A 27,696-nucleotide genomic window follows, 5' to 3' on the forward strand; every position below is an offset into this window, starting at 1 on the left:
AGTCTAATACTCTAACCAAGGCGGGAGAAGTTATTGGATGATTTACGTCCTTAAAAAATAAGTACGGTAGGTAATGCTTTTTACAAAGACGAAGTGAATCTAGTTTTTGTAAATTTGAAACGTCAACAAATAATCCGTCAATGTGTCCGGCAGCTAAGTGCTCGTCAAAGTGTAGATTCGAGTAGAGAAGATCAAACAAGAAGCTTAACAAACCCAATTGCTTTCTGGCTTCCCACGAGCAATACTTCATTAAGAATAACGGATGGAAAAGCCCAAAATTAGCTCAAACCCGAAGGATCGGTAACAGGATTTCGTCCCAAACTGTGGCATTTACAACCACTAAACCAATAAGGAAATAGAGGAAGACGGCAAAACAGACATTTTGTAGGAAATCCTAATTCAGATATTTTATCTGCTATTTGATTTCGTAACTAATTGAGTCTGCTGAGGCGCTGCTGAGTTTAAATAGTATTGGAAAAATATTGAATAGAACGAAGATTATTTCTTCTTTTTTAGGATGCTTTTACTCCAGAGATGTGCTATGCTACGTTGCTGTTGATGTGTTTGGCATTCACCAATCATATTCATTGGTACACATAGCTTAACACTGGTGACAACGGACCCAGTTAGGCTATGTTTTTTTAATATAAAAAGATGCGTGCTTTGGATGGTTTCCGATTTAAGTATCATTGATACATGGCATACTCGAGCTGCGTATTTTCCTCGCACAGCTATATAGCTTAGTATCAGTGGAAACGGTCACATAGTTTCGCAGCTTAGCTATTTCATCTTCGTAGCATATCTACATAGCACATCTCTGATGGAAAGGCACCCTTAGTCTTCATTGTTTATTTTTTTTTCGCGACTACGTTCGATTGGAATTTCTTCCCCTTAGGGTATTATAGATTTTCGCAGAAAAAATGTGGGGAGGTAGATCTCACCTACCTCCCTACATTTTTTGTAGGTGTAGATCAACTTTTTTTGGTGACGAATATATATTAAAAGATAAGTTCGAGAGTGCGTTGCATATTATGGTAGGAATCATTACCGGGAGGAGGGCTTCTCGAGAATGTTAACATATATTATTATGCAATCAAACAGCAAGTTGGGTTCCTCACTCTCACTCACTAGATGAAATGTAACACACATAGTATTCTGCAAGAAGGAGGTACCTAAATCACTAGTCGAGTCGGCCCATTCAAGCTGCATAAAGCAGCTATGCTGTACCACCGTAAAATAGCTGTAATTAGCACCAATTGTATGATTTTGCATTATATTTGCAGTTACAATTTAGTTCACTAACGTAATAATACTTCAAAGACGTAAAGTTCTAAATAACTTGGAATGCTTGACTTATGTTAGTATTGGAGTTATAAGTTCTAGGCGGCTTATTGTTGTATCCAATTCCGATCGATCGATATTGATATTGTGAAACTTTGTACTTACTCTGCGTTGCAACACTAGCGTTGCATGGATATTGAATAAACTAAGTGGTTAGCAGGGCGGCATGAATTGGGCACATCGGACAAGCCGTGGACGAAAATCACCGGTCTTCAGTAGGTAATAAAGTACAAATTACCGCTTGCTGGTATTTTTTTTGAAACGTTGCCGCACACTAATATTTTCTCCTGTATCACGATATAGGAGAAAATACTAAGTGCGTTTACAAACATACAATTTCACATGCACATGATACCCAGACCCGAAACAACAATTTTGGATCACACAAAGAGTTGCTCCGTGCGGGAATTGAACCCGCTACACGTTGTGCGGCAGCCAGTTGCCTAGCCACCGCGCCAATCGTGCAGTCTATTTACTTAAAGAAATTATATCATGGAAGAAAAAATGAACAAAACTGCCAATAAGAAATACTAAACCTCTATTTACACACATCAATAAACTACCAGGTTCCCATGCCATAGAATAGTGTCACGGGCAGGCAAGTAACTGACAAAGTTCACACGATACTAAGCTTACTAGTTGTAAGCACGACCACTCGGACGAATAAACACAGTATCGAATAAATTCCTACACATTTTCCTGCTTGAGATGTTTCACACTACTTCCCCTGGAGTGCTGTGCACACTTTTGCAATGGTACCATTTTCTAGACAAGTATACAACTTGGAATCTTCGACTAGAGGGCCATACAGAGCTCCAACTATTACGTAACCTAACATTAAACATATTTTATGGGATAGATTGTCCGGTAAACGAGCAGACGGATCACCTGAAGCAATCGGCATCGCCCATGGACACCCGAAACACTAGAGGCGTTTTTTTAAACGCGTTGTCGGTCTTTTAGGGGTTAGGAATTCGAGGATTGTTGGGCTTTTAGAGATTGAAGAGATAGAGGATTGGGATTCGCTAATTGGGCCTCTAGTAAACTCAACCGTACGACAAAATACAACGCAAGCGTTGGTGAAATAACGCTTGCGTTGGTGCGTGCATCGGTTTTTTGAGAGGCCGTGGTATCAACTCCGATCGTGCCAAAGCATGGCTCTCCCACACTTAAACTCGTCATTCTCCAAAAGTTTAGGTAGAGATTTATTAATCCTGCACTACTAATTAAACTAGTAATTAGTTTTATAACTTTATTTAATACATTTCTTTACTTAAGTCTTTGACTGCTAATAGAATTGAAGGCAAATCCTCTGCTAGCGGGGCCCCATGGCGTTTAATGTGTTAACCTAAAGAAGAAAATGATAGAATTGACATCTGATAAAATGATAAAGTCTTTAAGTTTATTTTGTCAATTCGTTTTGCCACAACACGAACAAAAATTCTGTTACAGTTACTTTTGCTTATCATGTTACTAAAATGATTATTCCCATTATTATAATCCGTACTGAACAGACGCGTTACGAGTAGTAAATCACAAGACCAAACACGCAGTAATTGGATTACCAAAATTAGCGCCAGACCTATAAATAGACTCAGTAATGACAACATCCTAAGAATTTAACGTGAAATAACTAAGAACCTGATTAAATCCTTCCATATAATAAACACTAACAATCTAACTTCTAAGAAAACAATATTAATCTGCCTCGTTTATCAAGTTGTAAACACGACAGCCAATTAGACAGTCCCTTGCTCAATGGTATATAAAAAATATACAAGACGTGCGCGTCCATTTGTCTCAAAGTCAATACAATGACGAAGTTAGAAGGATAGAAAGCTTTTTTAAATCGTAATTTGCACGACCCATGAAGCAAAAATATAAAGAGGAGATGTCGTCGTGGATTTCCTTTCAACATAATACGTGACACTTAATGGGGAGGGACGTTACAAGCCACACAAGGTGGTATTTCGGGTGTCCATCGGCGACGGCTATTGCTTACCATCAGGTGAGTCGACCGCTCGTTTACCAGCCAAAACATAAAAATAGCCACGCCCATTCTTTATTTTCCATTTCGCAGTCCCATACTAACACACATTTTAATGTGCACATTTTAATGTGCCACTTTCTAAATGCTTATAACGTATCTACACCTTTTTTACTTATAATATCATTGGGCAGGGCCGACTTTTTGTGTCACAGTGCAAAATTACATTATGGCATGTACTGTTCTTGGTTCATGGTTCGGCCCGTTGACAGACAAAGTATTACTTTGATGAGTTCTTTTCAGTTTTTACAAATTCTCAGTAGCAACATGGTACGGTTACGGAGCGGGTCGGAAGATGGTTTAAAAACACTATTAATACGCTTAAAGATATATTGAATAACTAGCTTTTGCCCGCGACTTCGTTCGCGTGGAATAGTGACTTCCGGCAAATTTTTGGTATAACCACATAGTTCCCGATCTCGCGGGATCTCTTCAAAAATGAGATGTGGAAAATATTCCAGGGAACTCTTCAAAAATCAACATAATGAGCTCTGCGTTTGAATTTAATAGATGTATACTCACTTAGGGCATTGAAAAAATAGTTTAAAAACGGACTTAAACTAAAGAAATATTATAATCTTTCCGAACTTAAGATGAAAACTAACTTAAAACTAAAGAAAGCTACGAATTACGAATTTATAATAACCAAGCTTAAACTAAATAATTTAAAAGAAACGACGAAATCTAATCTAATTAATTTATAAATTAGACTTACAATTTTATTAAACAAACTAACTACAGTAACTACTAATAATCGATATCAAACTAAACCTACGTTAAATAGTTTAACCAGAAAACCAGGAAAACCCAACTAATAAAATTATTAATTGACAAATACAACGAAACCAATTTAGAATATACGAAACAGCGGGACCACTATTGTTCAATTTCGTACTTATAGTACGGAATTGAACATGCGCTGTATGTCCGGAATAAATTTATTTTTTATTTTTTGATTTTTGAAATAAAAATCCTATGTCCTTTCTAAGGTTCTAAACTATATCTGTACCAAATTTCAACCAAATCCGTCAAATAGTTGCGGAGATTATTGGTATAAGCATAGAATAGTGTTCGACGTGATTCTTTAATTTGACATAACTTTTTTATTTATGAACCGATTGACATGAAACAAACACTAAATGAAAATTAAAGCATACCACAATATATTCGTGAAAACCGCATCCAACTCGGATCAGCCGTTTCTGAGATTAGCGCGCATAGACAAACATAGTCCCATAGTTTTGACGTCGTATTGTCGTTACATTGTTCCTACATATATATACAATAGGTAAATGATCAAATAATGTATCAGAGATATTGTAAAAAACATTTTTTGAAAAGAGTAACGTAAAAGTAGATGGAGTTTCTTGCTCGTTCTTCTCCATTCGAAACAACACTTTGGAACGAGCGCCTAGCTTCACTGACAGACAGACTGACGGACAATTCAATTTGACGTTTCAAAAGTGCCTAATTTAGGATTAATTGAAATAAATGCTTTGACTTTTTTGACTTGACTTTTGACAGACAAACAGATAAACAGACAAACAGACAAAAAAAAAGTTAATTACATTTTTGGGTTCGATATCGACATAACAATAACCCCGGTTATTTTTTTTATTTTTATTTTCAATGTACAGACAGCACTTTTCTACGATTTTATTATATGTATAGATATAGATTGACACGTATTACAAGCTAACTATGGCTGACGTAAGTCCGATTCAATCTGCCCGAAAAACAATTTAGAATCGATTACAAAAATAACAACGGTTTCCAATTGCATTGACGTCAATGCAATAGGAAACTCAACTTTGATTTATATTTTAGGTTTTAGTTATTCCGATATAACAGTACCCTATTACATGCCGATGCCTAATCCGGAGCTGCAGACTACCTAGCGGGTTTGCCAGGGTTCCGGCTCGACAGACAGGAGTAGGAACGGGGTGGTTTTTAGTCAGTAAAAGAGTGATTTTCCCTCCTCAAAAAAAAAAAACTCGGGGCCTCGGTGCCTCCTTTTGGTGCAAATGGTGGCCACCGGGGATGTTTTAGTGACGTAAAACTCCCACATTCCCTAATTTTTCCCCCAAAAAGTTAGGCGTCTTTTGAAGGTCGAAAAAAAAGGTTTTTTAACATAACTTGGCTTACCCCTTCATATAAAAACAAAAACGTGATATTACGATAATTAATGTGCCTCTACAAACAAAACTTCAATTAGTATTAATAATGACGAACTGAGTAAATTCTAGAACATTGTTACAGCCCATTAGTTTTACGAAATTGGAGCTCAATTAATAATCTGAAAAGTGTTTAGGATCTAACCGAAGACAAAAGAGAGAGCTATGTATTTTGAAATTAGATTTAAATGTTTAATGATTTTGTAATTGTGCAGAATCCGCACTGTATATATTACGTATATAAATATGTATGTTTTTCGGTTTATTGAAAATTTCTTAGTAGTAGCACGGAGTCTAGAATTGTGCTTCGATGGTTTAATATTCTGTGCCTCTATGATTGTATCATTTTATTATTCTCAAAATTGTTAAAATAGGGTTGATCCCATACATGATATCATATACACACAACCACGATATTTTCTTCACGATTCGATAAAAAAACTGTTTACTTTAAACCTACAAAAAATCTCATTATTTATTCCACTCGTATTCTTAAGATTATTTGTACAAACGTTTTCTGCAAGAACAAAGTAAAGTTACATTTCTTTTAAGATTTATAACAATAGCTTTGAAGTTACTGAAACAATGAAACAATGGTTAAAGAGCGGGGGTAGGCAGAGGTCTCGTGTTTTCAGGAAAACAATGCCTCTCTGAAAATATATGGATTGTGTAAAACCTTGCCTATTGATTTTATTTTTTTCTATCAATAGTAGGTATGAAAATAGGATTCGATTTGGTCTACAATTTTTTTTAGGAGTCGTCTATGAAGTCGACTACAACTTTCTACGAGTACTAACACAGAAAAGTAGGGACCAATGTATTGTATTTTAAGCTGTCATACACATTTTTTTTTTATTTTTTTTTAAAACGTTGCCCCACACTAGGATTTTCTCCTGTGTCGTGGGTGCGTTTACAAACATACATGTTCACATACACATGACACCCAGACCCGAAACAACAATTTGTGGATCACACAAAGAATTGCTCCAAACGGGAATCGAACCCGCTACACCTTGCGCGGCAGTCGGTTGCCCAGCTACCGCACCAACCGTGCAGTCGATTATTCGACATTACATTCAAAAACCTCTTCTCGCACGGAGAAGGTTTGAGTTAAGTTTGAATTGAGCGATATTAAAACTCATACTGGCACACTCCGAGACATTTAACGATTACTTAAACTATTCCGTAAAGATTTTGTATCGAAACAATTGCTGACTGGGTTAAGTAACCATTAAGTGACTAGTACGGCGGTTAGTAATAAATTCAAAGCGAATAAGTAATATCTTTCGTTAACATGTAACCATATCAATAATAACTATTTGTATCCTCATTAAGACTTAGATCTAGTAATCAGTCACGCCCTTCAGCTTCCTGAAGGCTGTCGATACAACCTGTCGCACGATAACATGTGTGATTATAAATACGTAGAGAAAAGTAAATATATACCAATCAATCAGCTACGTTAGCCGCAAATGGGTTGCTCGTAATAATATCGCTACGCTCGTAGCTTAAGATTATGAGCCCCGATATAGCCCGAAACTAGTCAAGCTTCTTCGAAAATATTACCTGACTAAGTTGCCTGAATTCTGTGAAATTCTGTATTAAATTTCCATTGTTTTACATGGTATCACAATATTTACGTAATTATATCACTAGTAACTGCCAAGTTGGTCGCGTGGTCGCAAATGCGAATGGCAATGGGTATCAGGTTCGATTTCTGGGTCAAGCACAGTATTGCAGGGCTTTTATCAGTTATCGAAAATTTCTCAGTAATAGCACGGCGTATGACATTGTACCCAGTATATGGCAATAGGCTCACCCCCTATTATATGGAACCTATAATATAAATGGTGTACAGTGGCATTAAGTGCCGCAATGTGCACTTCTGCCCACACCTTTGAGTATAAAAAGGAGTGACGATACAATATCAAGAGTCGGTTCATATCTGACGGAACATGCGTCGCGTATTATCGGTCGCGTAACGTCAGAACAGACAAATGTATAGAAAAACAATTGACCGTTCACACTCAACCGATGATACGTTAGTACGATCGATGATACGCTCGACGTATTTTACGTCAGATTTGAACCGATCCTAACTCGTACCAGTACACATACATATCGACATTTATATAAGCGACATTTTGGTCAAAAATAAGTTTATTATGCTATCCTACGTTAAAATTTCCGCTCTTTCGAATGCGCTTACTCTCATGGCTCTACGATGACATTTTTGGCGTTTATTCCATAAGAAAAAAAAAACATTTTCCTAGTATTCTTTCGACGACAGACGAGTTAAAACGGCTCTCCTGAACATTTCATTTTTTGTCGCTTATACCCTATTTCCTTTTAACCGTCGATATGTTTACGATACGATTGGCACAGTAGTCGAACAGGCTACAGGTTTGATTGCCACGCCATACAAATATTTGTAGAGGCCACTCGTTTTCACCACTGTGTGTGGTGGTTCGTAGAAAAAGGGTATGACTACACGTGAAATAACAAAATGGTGTGTTTTTATTTGAAATAGCAAAATCAATAGAAAAATATTGAGTTCCATTTATTATTTGGAAAGGACGAGCGGACTCAATAAAATTGGTTTGATAGAAGATTTTTTTAAAAGGCCGGCAACGCATTTGACTCCTCTGGTGTTGAGATATGCCGTCTGCTCGTTTGCCGGCTATTCCATAAAAAACTACATTTACATAATATAAAATACATATTATTGCATCATGGCATCTTCGAAAATCCGAAAAAAGCCCAGTAATACTTCGTCCGACCCGGGAATCGAACCCGAGACCCCTTGCCGCACGACTTGACCAGTCGCACTTGCAACCACTCGGCCAACGAGGCAGTCCAAAATTAAAGTGTCTGTTATATACCGTATACATACGATACATATATCAAAGTCACATTTTTTATCAGTGTGTTTTCCGGCTAATCTCTGAAACGGCTGTTCTGATTTTGACGGGACCTTTATTGGCAGATAGTTACTCCTTAGGCAGTTGTCCCACCAACGGCGAGTGAACGACTAACTATCGGCTATTTTCTCGCTCAAGAAACGTACAATAGATATACTTTCCGTGTAAACAAAAGAGATGCATATACAAATAGTTGATCGCTGACTGTTCACACTGCCGGCGAGTGCTCGCTTCACTTGTTTGTTTTTGTTTTCACTCGTTTCACTCGTTTCTAGTTCTAGCTCTACTCGTTACTCGTTCATCGTTGCCGGTGGGACAACTGCCTTAGTATATCAACATACTAAAGAGTAATTTAAAAATATTTTACCTTAGAAAAAATCGAAAACTCAAAGTCTCGGGCAACAGCTAGATACTTAAATATAAATAATGTTTCAATTTTACCTGCTTACTCTATTACTAAGTATCACACTATGATATAAAAAAATCAAAACCTTTAAAATAAAACATTGAATTGACGCATAATTTAAAAAAAGATTATCCAAAACCCCCACTCACTGAGATAAATATGTTGAAAAGAAAACAATAAACCTTTCAGAGCTATTATTTAAAGTACAACATTACAATCTTGAATCAATTACGTGGCATCAACTCAGAGCTTAGCTCAAAACATTTGAATAAAACAATACGGTACCTCTACAGTATGACATTTGAGATTTATTTCTATCACGCTTTAATGAAAACGTATATCCAGTATTTGGATAAAGTTTTATTAACTTTTACATTTTTACCTTTTATTTGTTTGTATGAAGCTCGAATTACTTTACGAGAATAAATTGGATTGCTTTAGATATAGACTGTCTGGGAATTAGAAGGTCGCTGGTATTTATAGCTGTGTGTGATAGGATGATGTATTGGTTAAGTTAGATTTGTAAACTATAGTTTTACATTGAACTACACTGATCACTGATGATGACGGGGTGTGACAATTAAAAATCTATTTAGTCTGTCAGTTAGGCAATGAAAACATATTGGACAGAACTTAAGATAACAATACTTATAAAACGAAACGAATCAAAGTTTAGGATTGGGAGCAAATACGTCATTTTTACGTAGAAAACGTACCTTCTTTTTTTGACAGGGGGAAAGCTTTACAAGGTACCTAGCTTTTCGGGGAAAAAACTAGGGAGTGTGGGATTTTTAGCGCACTGAAACCGCCCCAGTGGCCACCATCTGCACCTAATATAAAACGTACCTAGAAGTGATGTCACGCGATATATAAAATCGATATAACTTCGAAAGTATTTGGTACAGTAAGAAAATAAGAAATACTTGTCTAATATTTGAAAATAATCTACAAGACAGACATTAAAATAACAATTAGAAAGTCATCTACCCTATAGTCTGCTCAGCAAGTATTTTTGTAGATTTTTCGATTCTTCTTTCGCAGTAACAGTAAGGAATTTGAAATTGTGCCCGATTGTAATGGGGATTGACATGGGACTCATAACATTACTAATGAAAACATAAGCCTCCTTCTGGCGCAGTCGGGTAAAAATTGGGTTATACATTGCACATGTACCGTACTGTACACCTCTATCACCACATATTTGACTAAAGTTTCGTGTGTATCATAATTTACCGGCAAATACTAAGTGTGGGTGAGCCATGCTTGGGCATGATTGGGCTGGCCGAAGTGATACCATGGTCTCACAGAAAACCGACGTGAAACAACACTTGCGTTGTGTTTCGTTGTGTGAGTGAGGTTACCGGAGGTCCAATTACCCCCTCTCCAAAAGCCAGGCAACTTGTAACTCAGGTGTTTCGGATGTCCATGGGCGGCGGTGATTGCTTACCATCCGTCTCCTCGTTTACAGGCTTATACCATAAAACTGAGAGGTTGCTCCTCTGAATTCAATAATCAGAATTTATAAGTGAATGAGAAGAAACACAAGAAATTACTATATAAGGACAATTTAATAGAATCGGCCGTCGGTTGTCAACAAGGAGACCCTCTTGGACCTGCCATTTTTAGTTTAGCCATAAATCCTATTATTCGGGAACTAAATTCCAAATTTAACGTATGGTATTTAGATGACGGAACTCTAGGAGGTGACGTCAACACTGTTTTAAAAGATTTTACCATATTAAAAGAAAGACTAAATTCCATTGGCCTTGACCTAAATTTATCTAAATGTGAAATTTACATACCTAACTCTACTGACCGACAAACGATTTTATCAAAATTTCAGGAAATAGCTCCCAATATCAAAATTAAAGATAAAAATTCACTTCACCTCCTAGGTTCTCCAATATTCGATGAATGTTTTCCTTCATTCATCGAAGACAAAATAGAAAATTTCAATAATATTTCGGATAGACTACACAAAATCAACTCACATTCGGCTTTCACTCTGATTCGGTATTGTTGTTTTGGACCAAAATTTACTTATATTCTCCGCGCATCTCATATATGGAAAAATTCACATATTTTGGAAAATGTAGACAAAATTATCAGACACACATTATCATCCATACTTAATGTGGCTTTGGATGACCGTGCTTGGCAACAAGCTACCCTTCCCATTCGCATGGGTGGGCTCGGCGTCCGCAAAATTTCAAGTATTAGCTTACCAGCATTTCTCTCATCGGTCCACAGTACCTCTGAATTAGTCAGGAAAATTCTTTCTCCATCACTGGCTAGTTTTGAGGTGCCGTGTTTGACTGATGCAGTGGAAGCTTGGAAAATGGCCTGTCCACTTACTGATTTACCTGTTCACCCTTCTTCTCAGAGACAATGGGACGTGCCGCTGTGCAGTATTATTCGTGAGTCATTAATCAACTCTTCTTCTAATGCTGCAGAGCGAGCTCGCTTATTGGCTGTGGGAGAGTGGGAATCAGGTTTGTGGCTTCAGGCGCTCCCGTCACCCTACATAGGAACTATGTTGGATGACATTACGTTCCGGCTAGCTGTGTGCTTACGGTTGGGTGCTCCCTGTGTCTCTCCGCATTGTTGCCACTGTGGAGAAAGAGTCGATGGCTCGGGACACCATGGTCTTTCATGTCGTAGAAGTGCAGGCCGCATAAGTCGTCATGCCAGCATCAACGACATTATTCGTCGTGCTCTCGCCTCAGCCGGCGTACCAGCCGTATTAGAACCTAATGGTTTGGTACGTGATGATGGCAAGAGACCAGATGGTATGTCGTTGCTGCCTTGGAAGATGGGTAGGCCTTTGGTGTGGGACGCTACGTGTGTAGACACCCTTGCGCCATCTCACCTTCTAAGTACTGCTGCATGCGCTGGTGCGGCTGCTTCCGCGGCAGAGGACCTCAAGCGGCGCAAATATTCTAACTTAGTTGGCAATTATTGTTTTGAGCCGTTTGGGGTCGAAACACTTGGGCCATGGGGTCCTGGTGCACATTCTCTATATAAAGAAATTGCACATAAGCTATTCGACTCTACGCGTGACCAGAAGGATGGCTATTTCTTCGGTCAAAAGATAAGCATTGCCATACAACGTGGCAATGCGGCCAGTCTTCTGGGAACGTTCCCCAATGACAGCGATGCGGACGAGTACTTCGACGCCTAACCACACCTAACCACGCCTATTGCCTTTATTTTAGTTTTAAGTTAGTTTTTATTCCTTATTTTTTTGGTATTTTTAAGTTGTAGATACTAAATATATATAGAAAAAAATAATAACATTAATGATCCCTAACCTAATAACGATGATATAAAGTCCCAAGTGGTCCCTACCCAGGAAGAGGTTGGGAACCCCTGACCTATATAGTAGACTATCTAATAAGTGGGGAGGAACCACTCTAGTAGAACATAAATTAACCTAATTGGCAAGATGCTGGAAAAAAGGCAGTCGCGTAATTTTCTAAATTGGTGTTTGTACGGGCATGATAAAATGTAAAAAAGGTAAGTATGGCAAGGACAGAAAGTTGTTAGTGCTCTTTAGTTTTTGTCACATTATTATCAGTCTATAAGTGGCTACTGCTGACCAAAGCCTCTTTTCACACGGACAAGGTTTGAGAATTAATCTTAGAAAGTACATACATAATATATAACTCGGAAAAAGTCATTAATCAAGAGTTTACATAGAAAAAGTAAGAAAGTAACAGTTTAATCTAAAGAAGCAATGTTTACAAGATCGAGTGCACCAGACTCATTTTCTTAGTACCCAGTACCCTGGTTTTAATTTAAATACAACTGTTCCTTGTTTGTCTTATTTCCAGGAAACCTATTAATGGATCCATTGTCGTATTTTAATTTAACTTTTGTAACTAAGTTGTAAGTCAAGATGTTGCAATGTTTTTGTTTGACTTCAATTTAGTTTTGGTCAAACAAGGAAATTTGATTTTGTATGCAAAGTGCAAGGCGAGTAAGCATTTGCTTTAAGATTTGATTTAAGAAGACTTTCTTTAAAGATGGCTTTTAATAAACAGGCTGGTCATAACAATGGAGAACTTAAAATTAAACAAGTTGTAAACAAGCAAATGAACTGCAACAATTATAGTTTTATAACTGTCGTGAGACATACTACAATAACTAAATATCGCGGTTTACTCATGTACTTATATATCAATGAAGAAAAGCTCTCATAATAAATAGTTATCTGTGAGTCGAAACTAGTAGAACTTTTCTCGATTAATATACGCGAGTAAACCGTGATTTTTAGTTAATTTAGCAACAGTTCTGTCAGTGGATTCGCCCGTATTCTGGTGGGATAAAAACTGTGGGATATTCTATCTCCCAAGTCAGTTCATACCCTGTCTGTATACCAAATTTCATAAAAATCGGTTCACTGGCTTCAGCATGATTGTCGGACAAACATCCAAACAAACAAACTTTCACACTTATAATTTTATTATAACACTAGTTAATAAAAGGAAAATTTATAATTAAACTTAGACATATAATAACATAGCAATATAGGAAACCTGTTAGCCATTAAATCTATTTCCATCAGCATATTTCCCATGAGGTTGTATGAAATTTCTAGATAGCGCCGTCACATGTCCATTTTAATTTCACCACGTACACGAAACACGTGCAAAAGTTGACCTTTTTGAAAGGCAATTAAGGTCTATATTATTATGTGGCCTTCTAAGGCTAGTCTCTAAAGATCTTCTAAGTTTAAGTATAATTGAGCTAAAGCTTGTTGGAGGACGAAGTTAATTGGGACAGATTCTTATTTGCCGAGATTGTTTGGGGATCTGGTTTATAAATACAAAGATTTGTGCGTCTGTACTCGTACAAGACAAAACTAAACGAGACGTTTTGTAATAGATTAGGTGTTGTGTGAGAAATACTAATATCTTCGTCTATACAGCCTGATTTTTTTATCACCAGGCATTTTTTTGAGTGTTAGTTATGATTCAAATATTCCATTTTTGAAAAGAAAAAAAACTTTACACAAGAACAAAATTGCCGACTTTACTGAAGAAAATCGATTAATAACTTTTATTTCGGAGGTCCGCGTCAAATAAGAAACAAACAATATTCAAAAACACCGACTTTCGAAATTAAAGTCAATTTGATCCATTTAATGTTTTTCTAACCGTTTTTTAATCGCTTTCTTGAAGACGGTTATTTTTTTATTGATTTTTTTATTTAAAAATGGAATGTTTAAAAGATACCTAATTTTCAAAATAAAAATTGGCGGGTGATAAACAAACAGGCTGTGTAAAACAAAACAAGAAGTTGGTAGTAAGAAGAGCATGTTTACATGTATGGGTGTCTTCGGTATCATAATAATTTATCATTCATCATAATCATTATCATTCATCATGATTATGATTATGATGAATGACAAATTTTGGAGACAGAATGATCATTCTGTCTCCGAAATTTGTGCGAGCGGCGGAGGTATGTACGCAAATTTTAGAGGTATAAGATATACAACTGGGCAACCTTCTCATTCAAAAATAAATAATTTCGATTTTTCAATATAATAAAATGTTCAAAAACAATCACACTTCAAATCTGTGCTTCAAATCATAGGTTTGATGATCTACTTAATTTTCGAATATTTCTAGCTATTTAAATAAAAATAAGTCTGCTATCTGACGTAACAATCTGACGTTACGTTACGTTACTGAAATGACGTTATAACGCACTATTTCATACACAATTCCTATAAAATAGAGTTTCTGACGTTGTATAAATGTAGTAAATTTTCCTAGTAGGAAACTAGCTTATCATACACCTCTGTTTGTCTTTTTGGAAGAAATATATGACCTTAAATATAATTTTGTCCACAGATCGGCTGGAAGTACACCAACGCGTGGCTAGTAGGCAACCTGATGTGCAAGCTGCTACTGGTGCTGCGAGCCTTCGGCCTCTACCTGTCTTCTAACGTCCTCGTCTGCATCTCCGTGGATAGGTGAGTCTATATCTTCATCATTATTGTCATCATCAGCCAGACCATTGTAGATGTCGACTAAGTTCCATTTTCAGCTCTTGTTATTCAACCACTGTTCCCCAATCAGAGACCTTTTGGTCTAGGGGTATTTGTAAGTACTGAAAAAGTTCAAGTTTAAATTGCTAAAGACTGCACGGTTGGTGCGCTAGCTAGGCAACTGGCTGCCGCGGAACGGGTAGCAGATTCGATTCCCGCACGGAGCAACTCTTTGTGTGATTCACAAATTGTTGTTTCGGGTCTGGGTGTCATGTGTATGTGAACTTGTATGTTTGTAAACGCACCCACGATACAGGAGAAAAAAGCTTCATCATCATTTTCATCATCAGCCAGACCACTCTGCTGGATATAGGTCTTTTATAGGAAAGTTCCATCTTTAGCTCATCGTATTCAACCACTGTCCCCCATTCAGTGGCATTTTTGTCTAGGGGGAATTTTGTAAATATAGAAAAAAGTTAAAGGTTTTTCGTCTTGTTTATTCGTTTATGTGGCCTATACCCTTTAATAATAAGACAATAACGTCACGCTTTTAATCCCCGAAAGGGTAGGCAGAGGTGCACATTACAGCACGTAATGCCACTGTACAATGTACACCCACTTTTCACTAATTGTCTTATAAGTCCCATATAATAGGGGGATAATCCATTGCCATATACTGTACAAAATTCCATATTCGTTGCTACTGCTAAAAAAATTGAAAAACCGAAAAAAGCCCAGTAATACTTTGCACGGCAGTCAACGAGGCAGATCTCAATTCGGTTTATGAACCTTTTAATTTTCCATGTATAATTTAAAAAGTAGGTTCCATCAATTATATTATTAGTAGCTTATTTACCAATCATCACATAGTATAAAAAAACAAAGTCGCTTTCTCTGTCCCTTTGTAAGCTTAAATATTTAAAACTACGCAACGGATTTTGATCTATACTTATAATAAATCTGTAGAAAGGTCAATTCTGTACATGAAATATATTTCCAAAATAACTACCAGCGGGTGATTAGTGATCGATACTGACGCCAAAAATGCAATCAGAAAATTTTTTGTCTGTCTGCCTGTATGTTCGTTATAGAAACAAAAACCACTCGACAGATTTCAACGAAACTTGGTACAATTGTTCTTCATACTCCTTGGGCAGATTATAGTATACTTTTCATCACGCTACGATCAATAGGAGCAGCAAGGCTCGGAACCGGTTTAAAAAATACCGGTTAATACCGGTTTATATCGGTTTTCCTCCGAACTTTTCTTAAGAACGTGAACATTTAAAGAACTTTATTAAACCTAAAATTAACCGGTTTATTCGACGAAGGCATGTCGGTACACGCGTTGAAATATTATTATTGAATATAATCTGAACAGCGCGCGGCGTTTCTTTGATGTGCGTCGTATTAACCGGTTTTTATTGCTCTAAACCGTTTAATCCGAAAAAACCTTTATGAAAATACTGTTCCAAATACCGGTTTAAAAAAACCGGTTTTGCGAACGAAACCCAATGTAAAGGTTTTGCGTACAAGTACATAATAACGGTTTGAAAATTTAACCGGTATCCGAGCCTTGAGGAGCAGAGCAGTGAAGGGAAATGTTAGGGAAATCCAAATAGCCAGGGTGTCTATACCATTGTAAAATTTGGCTCGTATGATTTTTCTCAAGAGGACCGTAGGCTATATAATATTCGTACTTCATCATAACTCCGTCTTTTTCGATGGATCTTGTTATTTTATCCGGTTTAATACAATGACCGGCTGTCAACGCCCAGTTTGGTGTGAACATAGAACAGGTACAGACATGCTGACGTTCATTAAAGATAACAATTCCTTGGTTCTTAACAACAAGGTTCCTCCGTATCCTTCCAACATAGGGGAGCTCGTCTTCAGCGACATCGCTGCCGCCAACGATCCTCAATGCAGGGTTGCGGCTACTGACGTGCAGAATAAGAGTGGCGATAAATAAACTCACAATAATAAAACACATGCTGACTAAAATACGTCTGTTGCAGTGGAAAGTTTGTCGGTTTTATTTCTGTACTATAAAAATAATATAATCAGAAAATGTAATATTGTATTGTGAAATTGTAGTCGTTATATAATATATATACATAAAATAAATCTGTAGAAGGGTCAATTCTGTACCTACATTGAAAAGTTTTAAAAAATAAAGAGGCGTTACTGGATCGATACCAAACTCAAATAGATGATATTTTTTTGTCTGTCTGTCCGTCTAACGGTTCGATTTCGACGAAACTTGGTATAGTTATAGCTTATTGTCCTGGGAATGAAATAGGATATTTTTTATCTTGTAAAAATACGTCGAATTTAACTAATTAATTTTTTTTTCTTAATTTTTCAGTTTTATACTACAGACCGCGAGCTCAACAGCAGTAGGTCAAAGTCAAAGTCAAAGCATTTATTTCAAATAATCCTAAATTAGGCACTTTTGAAACGTCAAATTGAATTGTCCGTCAGTCTGTCCGTCCGTGAAGCTAGGCGATCAACAGAGGGATCTCCTTAATTATTATGGGCCTAGTCGTATTTGCGTCCAATAGATATTTATAAGATGTCCTTGTCAGAGTTACTCAAAATGGAGAAATAAAACATCCACGCGAAGACCGACATCCGCGTGGACGGAGTCGCGGGCGGAAGCTAGTACTGAATAAATATGTTTGTGGTGTATCACGCACGTTTAATCCCGCCAATAACTGATAACATAATTAGTAAAATTGGCACGGAACGAGTTTGTTTTAAAACTTTTATTAGTTTCGATACACGTGTCGATAATGTGGTGGGATTGCGGAATTCGATTGGCCTTGAGCGTATCTCGCCTCGATATGTGTACTTCGAGTGATAGCAAGGCAGTTTTAATTGGAAACGGTTACATTTCACCAATGTATCGAGCTCCTTATACATACTTTAATATTGGTTTCGGTATGCGGTTTTGCTCATAAAATATTTCAATTGTGTTTGTTCAAATTATTTCGTGACTAGTCTTAACATACTGACAAGTGACATGTTTGTTTGTTGTGCTTTTACGTTAAAAATCCCTGAATTAAACCCGCCATTGTATTGTTGACATAGTGTAAAACAAATTAAATAATTAATTAATGAGGCCTTTCTTCTTCTCTTTATTTACTTTTATTATGTTTATGTGTACGTACATTTGAGTGTGTATATGTGTATTTTAAAATAAAGCTTTTCCTGTTAAATATCTCTTATATTTTTATCGAAGGAGTTTTAATGATAAATATGTCTACTTGATTTACATAAAGAAAAAAGAAATGGCATAGATAAGGTTAAATAAATATTATATTATACAAATGAAAACATTAAAATGCTCAACAACTGGTCCCAACAGGTTTTGATGGAATGAACAATATTTATTTAAACGCTTGATTGGTTACAATCTCGGCCTGACCTTTGAAAATTTTCAATTCTCTTTCTATCATATCAAAATATCAAATATTACATTATTTCACTTGGCATATCATGTTTTTATAATTTTTGTGTCATTTACATAAATCGGAGTTAGTAGATTGAACTGGGGTCATCGATCTGACACGTGTATATATGTATATTAAGATGGACATTCTCATGCGATCTGTACCCTTAGTACGAGTTTGCTTTACATTTAATGTAATCGAAACTAGAGCGCGTTCGGTGCTGTGATTGGTTAGTTTATTCGTGCTGGCCAATCACAGCGTCAATCGCGCTCTCGTTTCGATATCGTTATATGTAAAGTAAACTCGTACTAAGGGTACAGGGGGCCTACTCCGGTTCTCGAATCCGAAGTTTCGTTTAATCTTCGGCCGTAGGTTTTATTGATTTACTAATTGAATTACGTAAAATAACGTTTTATTTTTAATTTCATATCAAAGCCTATTTATTTATCTTCATTTAATTCGTTCATTTTTGTTCACGAAAGTTCGCAATAAATAGAATTGTAGTATGCAATCTGCGAAGTGTTTTCGTTCGTTCGTTGAATTAGAGTATCGAGCTCCTTATACATACTTTAATATTGGTTTCGGTAAGCGGTTTTGCTCATAAAATATTTCGATTGTGTATGTTCAAATTATTTCGTGACGTTTAGTAGGCCCCCAGGACATGACTGTGGCGTCAAGACGCACAGAAAATTACTGTGTGACGCATTTTGAATTATGAAAGCGTCGGATCGTCAAATTACTATTAATCATTATGTTTTTCGGCTGACTCACGTTAGTTACGTGACGAGGAACTCGATTACTTTCAAGTCATGCTAGAGGCTCATATCTATGAAGAGCATTCCGCGACATTCATACTAAATTAATTGCCATGATATTCTGCCCAAAAAAAATAAAACCACTACTTCTATCTATCCTTGTTCCAAATTTCATTCCGATTCCTTCAGCTGTTTTGACGCGCTCGAGTTACAAACATACGCACAAACTCACTCATTATGATTTTCTCGCGACTATGGTACTTGCGCTTTCTATGAGAGATACTGTTTTGATGTATGTTACGTTTATGAAGTAATATTAATTATGTAGTTCCAACATATAAATTAGATATATGTATTTCATGCTTTCTGAAATGTAGTACTCATATGCATGTATTAATGTGAGTAATATCGAATCCCAGAACCCCGAGCTATATTACAGCTTCCTAGTTGTAATTAATATTTATGAGTATTTTGTAAACACAGATACATACGTCTGTCATGCGTATAGTATAGATGAGGTTTATTAGTCCAACTATGTTTATAGTCCGGAGCTGCGGACTACCTAGCGGATTTACCGGGCCTCTGGCTCGAAAAGCAGGAGTAGGAACGGGGTGGTTGTTAGTCAGAAAGAGTCTGACACTCCCTCTCGCCTCGCCCAAGGCGGTAGAAGTAATTGAATGATTTCCTCCCTCAAAAAAAACCTAAGTTTATTGTAAAGATATATTAAAGAAGGGTCAAATAAAAAGTACACTTAACCAACGAGCATGCATATAAAGACTGATGACTGTTGATGAAGCGAAAGAGGTATGTAAGAGTCATAGCAAATGGTGTTCCATTGTCTCTGCCTACTCTCATGATGTGAGGTTATGTATGTATGGATAAATCTCGTGTAAGAAGGGAATTAACAATAATTAATTATAATTTCTGACCAAATAATTATAATAAAACACTCTTGTTTCCGCGAAAACTACTGAAACTACGTACTATTTTTGGAAAACCTTCTTTCATAACTACCCACACCGCATTTAATTTCTGACCTAAGTAAATTATAATAGGGTTCATTATCCACTCCCACCTAACTATTACAAGGAATTAAAATATACTTTTACAGATCACACTAATACTATTATAAATCTGAAAGTTTTTTTAGATGTTTATCCATTAATCATACTGAAAATTACAGAACGGATTTTGATAAAATTTGGTATACAGATAAGGTATGAGCTAACTTGGATGATAGAACTTTTAGCCTATGGAAACGTGTTATGTTTCGTTGTGTGAATGAGGTTACTGGATGTCCATTTATCCCCTTTCCCAATCCCCAATTTCAAAACAACCCCAAAATTCTTGACCGGCAACGCACTTGAATCGCCTCTGGTGTCCATGGGTGGCGACAATTGCTTACTATCAGGTAATCCATCTGCTCGTTTATCGGCTTATATCATAAAAAAATTAAGTAATATATTCCGAAAGAATAATAGCATTCCAACATTGCGTGTGGGAATTGATGCAAATTAAGCTAATTAATTATACAAGGATTAAAGGATTAGCAATAAAGAATTATGAGTTATGAGCAAATTAATTAACGGGGATTACTTAAAGCCTGCCAGCGGCGATCAAAGTATCCTTGGTAATCAGCTGGTACGCTACATGGCGATTATGTGATTCCCGCACGAAACAATTCTTTGTGTAATCCATAAATTATCTGAGGATTAAGACTCGAAGAAGATATGAAAATCCTCATGGAATTGTATTGCTTGTTATTGTTATTAATGCATCTACGAGAAAAATGTTATTCTCAGACATACATATAAGTATATTAATAACGAATGCAACAAAGTATTAAGTTTGAAATGCACGATTGGTGCAGTGGCTGGACATCAGGCTGCCGCGCAACGTGTGGCGTTTTCGATTCCCGCATGGAGCAGTGCAGTCAAGAATACTCATTAATACTTACTAATAATATAAAGTTGAAGAGTATGTTACTTTGTATTTGTATGTTTGAACGCACTAATTTCTGGACCTACTGATTTGATTTGGAAAATTATTTTTGTGTAGGATAGTCTATTTATCGAAAAATGTTTATAGGCTACGATCAATAGGAGCTAAGCAGAATGGGTCAAAACGCGTGAAAGTAGCTCGTTTAAAATACATTTTCAATTAGGAACTTTTTTTTTATACGTATATTTACATTTGTTCTTCACGGACTCTTGGTCTGTGCCCTTGTCATACGATTTTAGGAACTGGGTTATATCTACTTGTACACAACGTATATATACACATTATTGTATACATAATATATATCTACGTATATATACATGTCGGAACCACGATCAGACAATGAAACCACAAACTCGAGAGATGATAGCATTTATCTACGCGTCAGAAGCATACGTTCGCAGTAATTGACAGTAGACAGCTAAATACATTTCGGGGGCAAATGTTTATTCAATTGTAGCAAGGCAGTTAATTTTCTGACAGCCAGCTATAGTATCTTTAACAAAAGTTTTAATTAATCATTTAATTTGGTTAGGTTTATTATGTGCGCATAAGATAGTGCATGCTGTGCTTTTCTTTAAGTGATGAGGCGCTTAGACGTAAGTTATTAATATACAAATTATAATGTAATAGCGTACTTATTGTTGAAAAGCCTAAAATAAATAAATGAGCATTCGATGCCACAAACAACTATATTAATTGACGTGAACAAAAATAAAACTTTTTTTAAAAATGGGGAACAGCCTTCAATTTATACTATGCTTAAAATCGCATTAAAGTCGGTTCAGTTAAACGCGAAATAATCGTGCACAAACATACATTTATATACAGGTCTAACTGAGAAGTCAATTGAAAAAAAAGCGAGAGTTTTTTTAAGTCCATATATTCATTAAGGTCCTCGTAGTACCATCGAAGCAACCACGACCACTCTGCCAAGAGTGTACGATTGAGAAGAATTCATTAAGGTCGCAATAAAACTGAAATGAAGTTGAAGTACCTGCGTGCTTACTCTTGAATACAATTCCGATATTGATATTCATATAATGTAATTGCCTAGGTACTCTTGAGTTGCAACACTAGTGCTCATTGCATCTGTATAGCGTGAGTATTGTAAGAAGGAAATGGTATTGAGTTTGTTTTTTATTTTTTAACGTTGCCCCACATTAGTAATTTCTCCTGTGTCGTGGGTGCGTTTACTAACATTCAATTTCACATACACATGACACCCAGACCCGAAACAACAATCTGTGAATCACACAAAGAGTTGTTCCGTGCGGGAATCGAACCAGTGACTCGTTGCACGGCAGCCAGTTGCCCAGCCACCGCGCCAACTGTGCAGTCAGAGTTTTATATTCTGTACACTAAATGCTATTTTAATTTAGATTGAGGTTGTATGGTTTTGACATTGAACAATTATTGAGATTTTATTGGATTGAAATTACATTGACATTAAGATTGGTTTCAAGATTAAGCGCCCAGGTTTCAATTTATAATCTGCTTAACTTGATTGGTAGAACATTTAAGAATCAGATATAATTTTGAATGAAAATCCAGTTACAATTATTGACATTAATTTTAAGACTTATTTTTAAGTCTTTGACTGCCAATAGAAAACTGTTGAAGGCAAATCCTCCGCTAAAGTCGGCCACCTGAAGTAAATAAAATATTAAATAGCCTATTAAAGACACACGTGTCATATGTCATAACCATTCATAATAGTAATTTCACTAAATGTTCCATTCATCATAAGATATTTACTTAACTCAAGTCTAACTACCTAATTACGTAATGCCAAGCCACTTCAGATAGTAATTTAGTGAACTACCCCAATCTAGGTCACGTTCATTTAGATTACGAGCTAGATTTGCTAAATCACATCATTGTTTTTGTATTTGATTGAGATTGATTTGCAGTTGGGCTTATTAGTATTTGGTATACGCAACTAGATGTGATGCAGTGGTTGGGTGACCGATCTGTAGTACAAAGTGTCGCGGGCTCGAAACCTACACCGGCCAATAAGTGAAAAAAAAATGGCCGAAAAAGGCAAAAAAACAAAAAACAAAACAAACAACGTCACGCCTTTTATCCCCGAAAGGGTAGGCAGAGGTGTTCATTACAGTACGTAATGCCGCTATACAATGTACACCCACTTTTCACCATTTGTGTTATAAGTCCCTTGTAATAGGGGGTGAGCCTATTGCCATATACTGGCCACAATATCAGACTCCGTGCTACTTACTGAGAAATTTTCGAAAATCCGAAAAAAGCCCAGCAATATTTTGAACAATGTTTATGTTTATTTAGACAATGGCATTTTATGAGTAAAATGTCTATTATGAGCCCGGAGTCAGGAAGTTTGGCGGTGTTGCACCCCCGTGGCTCGGAAAGCACGTCAATCCGTTGGTCCTGCACCTGACATCACTCTGCTCGTGTCGGTCTGCCGACCCCTTGGGTTCAAAGAGTGAGGGATGAACTTGATGAAACTGTTTTAAAAAAGGAAGTTCGCAATTTACCTTGTATAGTATGTATAAATATGTATGTATGTTAGTGCGCAATTAACTCGCGTTTGGCTGAACGGAGTTTGATGCAGTTTTCAGCATAGTATATTTCACTGACTTAAAAAAAAATGGATGCGGTAAAGAAAATTGAAGCCTGTTTTGTTATAAAAAAAAATGTTTTATATCAACACTATTTTACTGAAAAACAGCAACAGTTTGATATGAAAATCAATACCAACACGAGTGAAGTAAAACTCAACATGTTTAGGGATATTGCTGTGCAGTTTGATGCCTGTGCTGTGAAGTGAGCACATGTTCCATCTCCATCAATTCCGATACTTAAAATTGATGCCGAACCATCAATCAACCGAAATATCGCTTACCCATGACGCAATTTTGCGCAGATAAGCTCCCTAAATTAATGAATGTTTTCCTAACCGAATTTCCATCGTTTATATCAACACTGTACACTCCGCCTTAAATGTACGTATTAAGGTGCATTATTGCGTAGCTATACGCTTAATGATACTGAATGACTTTGATTCGAATAAATGGTCGAAGTCATTAGTACGATACATCCAATTTCCTCATTCTAAATGGAGATCTTTGAGTTACTGGAGCCTTTTTTTTTTGAGAGGGGAAAATCATCCAATGACTTCTCCTGCCTTGGGCGACGCGAGAGGGAGTGTCAAACTCTTACTGACAAAAACCACCCCGTTCCTACTCCTGCTTTTCGAGCTGGAGCCCCGGTAAACCTGCTAGGTAGTCCGCAGCTCCGGAAGTTACTGGAGGCTAAAAACAAGATTACTTCCTTATGAGAGATTTATTGGTACGGTAGTAGATAACCACATATTATAATTCGATAGTAATGTTATTATTCATAGCACACTTAAAGCTTTATTAATTCGGTTTTACATTAATTTGTATTATATCAATAACCGACTTCAAAAAAAGGAGTTTCGTAGTTTAACCTGTATACATACAATAATATGTTAGGTATGTTTGTGCACGATTATCTAGCGTTTAGCTGAACCGATTTTGATGCGATTTCAGCATAGTATTTTTCAGAATCAGGTTTTAGGTATATTACTGATTTCAATCAACTTTTGAAGGCTCCCTTTTATAACAAATAATTTTATTTTAACGTCACTACACCAATAAATAATGTAATTTAACAGCACTTAAATTCCATTACGTATTTATTTAAAAGCTTTCCATCTATACATATATAACATATATGTAGGTCAAACAACATACATTGTTAACTATTCGTGAGTGGAAACAGCATTAAGCTATACACACACTAGCTCTAAAGTAGCACAAAAAGCATGCTATTTTTGAGCAAATGCTATCAATTAGCATGTATGTCTTCGGTCTTGCTTAAAAATAATAATAATAGCTAGCTAGCTTGCTAGTAAATCTACCAACTGTTGATTGGTTGTTGGGTTGTTGGGGAATTGGGGAATCGGAAGGGGGTAATTGGGGCTCCTCACTCTCACAAGGAAACACAACGCAAACGTCGTTTCACGTCAGGTTTCTATGAGGCCGTGGTATCGCTCCGGTCGAACCAGCCCATTCGCGCCGATGCATGCTTCTCCCACACTTGTGTGGCAGTGCCTTTATTATAGTGTAGTACTCCAACTAGTTGGGTTTCAGTACATTATCCGAGAAGCACAGTACGAGTAGGTGTAATTACTCGTCACCTACTTCTATTTTGGTCTCGGATTGGGGCCATGTAGGAATTACGTCTCGTTGCACTGTGTTCCTTTGTATGAATTCAGTTCTGATGCTTTTGTTTTCGTATGTAGTGATATTTAAATACAGTGTTATCACTATTTTTGGATAAAAATAAGCTGAGCATATGACTGTACGGTTGGTGTGGTGACTGGGCAACCGGCTGCCGCGCATCGTGTAGCGGGTTCGATTCCAGCATGAAGCAACTTTTTGTGTGATCCACAAATTGTTCTTTCGGGTCTGTGTGTCATGTATATACCTATGAACACTTATGTTTGTAAATGAACCCACGACACAGGAGAAAACCCTTAAAAGAATTTAAAAAATGTAATATTTATGTTAGTATCACCCCTAACATAAATGCAAACGATACTCGCGAAAACCCAACTAAATAACGCTTAACATTATTTATCCGAACGTTTAAGCTTTGAGCTGACAACTAGACCAGTAATCCGTTACAAAACCTAGACTAAACAAAGGATTTGAACAACTTTTGCTGGAACAGACAATTTATTCCAACGTACATTTCAAACGGACGGAAAAAGGATAGACTTTTATTACGTTGTGATGAAGTTTATACCATATTGTATTCTATTAACAATGCTGTAAGGTCCAAAGCTCTATTGTGAGGCCTCAAGCCAATCATAAAGTAGTTCTGAAAGGGAACTAGGATGTCTATTGTATGTCCCACTGTGAAGGTTAATAGCATTTTATACTGCCTTGTATTGTACAATCCTCACTATTGAATCAGGACCTAACCTGCCGTTTGCTTGGGCTCTCATTCGCAATAAAGATGGAGAATTGAAATATATTTTTTCAGCATGTTAGGCTTCTTGTCTGCACTTCAAATGCACGGTTTCTTCAATTGTGTGGGAGTGCCATGCTTTGGCATGAATGGGCCGACTTGACCAGAGTGATACCACGGCCTCACAGAAAACCGACGTGAAACAACGCTTGAGTTGTGTTTCGTTATGGGTGAGGTTACCGGAGGCTCAATTACCCCCGCTCTTTTCAATTTTCCCAATCCCCGATCCTTTAAATCCAAACCTTTAAATTCCTAACCCCAAGAGGCCGGCAACGCACTTGTAACCCCTCTGGTGTTTCGGGTGTCCATGGACGGCGACGATTGCTTACCATCAAGTGATCCTTCTATTCGTTTACTGGCTTATACCATAAAAAAATTGACGAAGGTGAATGCTTGCATTTTGCGTAGATGTATACAAAATTGTGTGTACGGAGCGGCAAAGTCGCATCTATCACTCGTCATACAAATCCGTTTATCGTAATTAATTTGTACGTTGCATTAATTTGGTGTATTATGTGTTGCGTTGTGGACAGTGAGCCTTAATTATAATGTGAGTTAGGCTACATAATGATAGGATTTTAATGATTTTTTTATAGATTATGACAGTAGTAATAGGTTTTTGTCGATAGATTTAGTAATATCAACTGACTTGATGCTTATTGGGTCATTATGTATTTTGCCGTGCCCTAACTGGGTTTCATGTTGAAACTAATGTGCTAATATAAAATCTATGTAACTGCAGATGAATGCAATAAATGATTTGAGTATGAGTTTGAGTTTACTTAAAAACAAAGTTGGAAAGCTATCGATATTTGTTAAAAAAATGTCTCACTACTTTTATATTAGTTTTAGCAATAAACTTGTTTTTCAAATAGTGCTGTTTGCAAAACTATTGAAAATCTAGTTTATTTCAAGTTAATTATTTTAGTTAAAAAAAAGTTTCTATAAAAACAAGATTGGAATTCGTTCCTATCGTAGAAATGGAGTCCGGACGATGGATTTTTAATTTCTATTCGATTCAAACGATTTATTGGATTCATAGTTATATAAATCCTACGTTGAAATATATTTTTTAATTATTTCGAGTCCCTTTCACAACTTTATTATAAAAGATAAACATTTCATAAACACATCTTCTTAAATATTTCAACTTTATAGTGCGTGTGTCATGTTTTTCTAAAAATATTTTGAAACGGATGTTCAAAAACAATCATTTCTACGAAAAAGTCTTGCTTTTTGTGTATCTGACCATTATCAACATCTCAAAACGTTATAGAAGGTAAATTTAAATATAGTGATAAAACAAAGGTTATTACTTCGTGAAAATTCTATTAACATCAATGCTTACAACCTTTATGTCTATTTAACAACTAACCAAGTCGAGACCTAACGTTTTAACCATTAAGTTCGCGTCCAAACCCTATGTTAAAAGGTTCGCTCCCAAAAATTAACAAACCGTACATAATTCAACTTTATTAATGTGAAAAGGTCCCTACAAAATTACCTTCAAAAATCATGTTTCACAAATTTTTGATGGAAAAACAAACACTTTACTTTATCTACT

At 36.5% G+C, this 27,696-nt stretch overlaps 1 protein-coding gene across 1 annotated transcript in view; it reads left to right on the plus strand.

The window, feature by feature from the left end:
- LOC118273818 (adipokinetic hormone/corazonin-related peptide receptor variant I) overlaps positions 1 to 27,696 on the plus strand; it is a 102,402-nt gene that overhangs the window by 49,523 nt on the left and 25,183 nt on the right. Inside the window, exon 2 of the mRNA XM_035590961.2 lies at positions 14,751 to 14,872. Coding sequence (XP_035446854.1) covers positions 14,751 to 14,872 — 122 coding nt within the window. The remainder of the gene's footprint in view (positions 1 to 14,750; positions 14,873 to 27,696) is intronic.

The sequence above is a fragment of the Spodoptera frugiperda genome, chromosome 3 (genome assembly GCF_023101765.2).
Source record: "Spodoptera frugiperda isolate SF20-4 chromosome 3, AGI-APGP_CSIRO_Sfru_2.0, whole genome shotgun sequence".
Lineage (NCBI taxonomy): Eukaryota > Metazoa > Arthropoda > Insecta > Lepidoptera > Noctuidae > Spodoptera > Spodoptera frugiperda.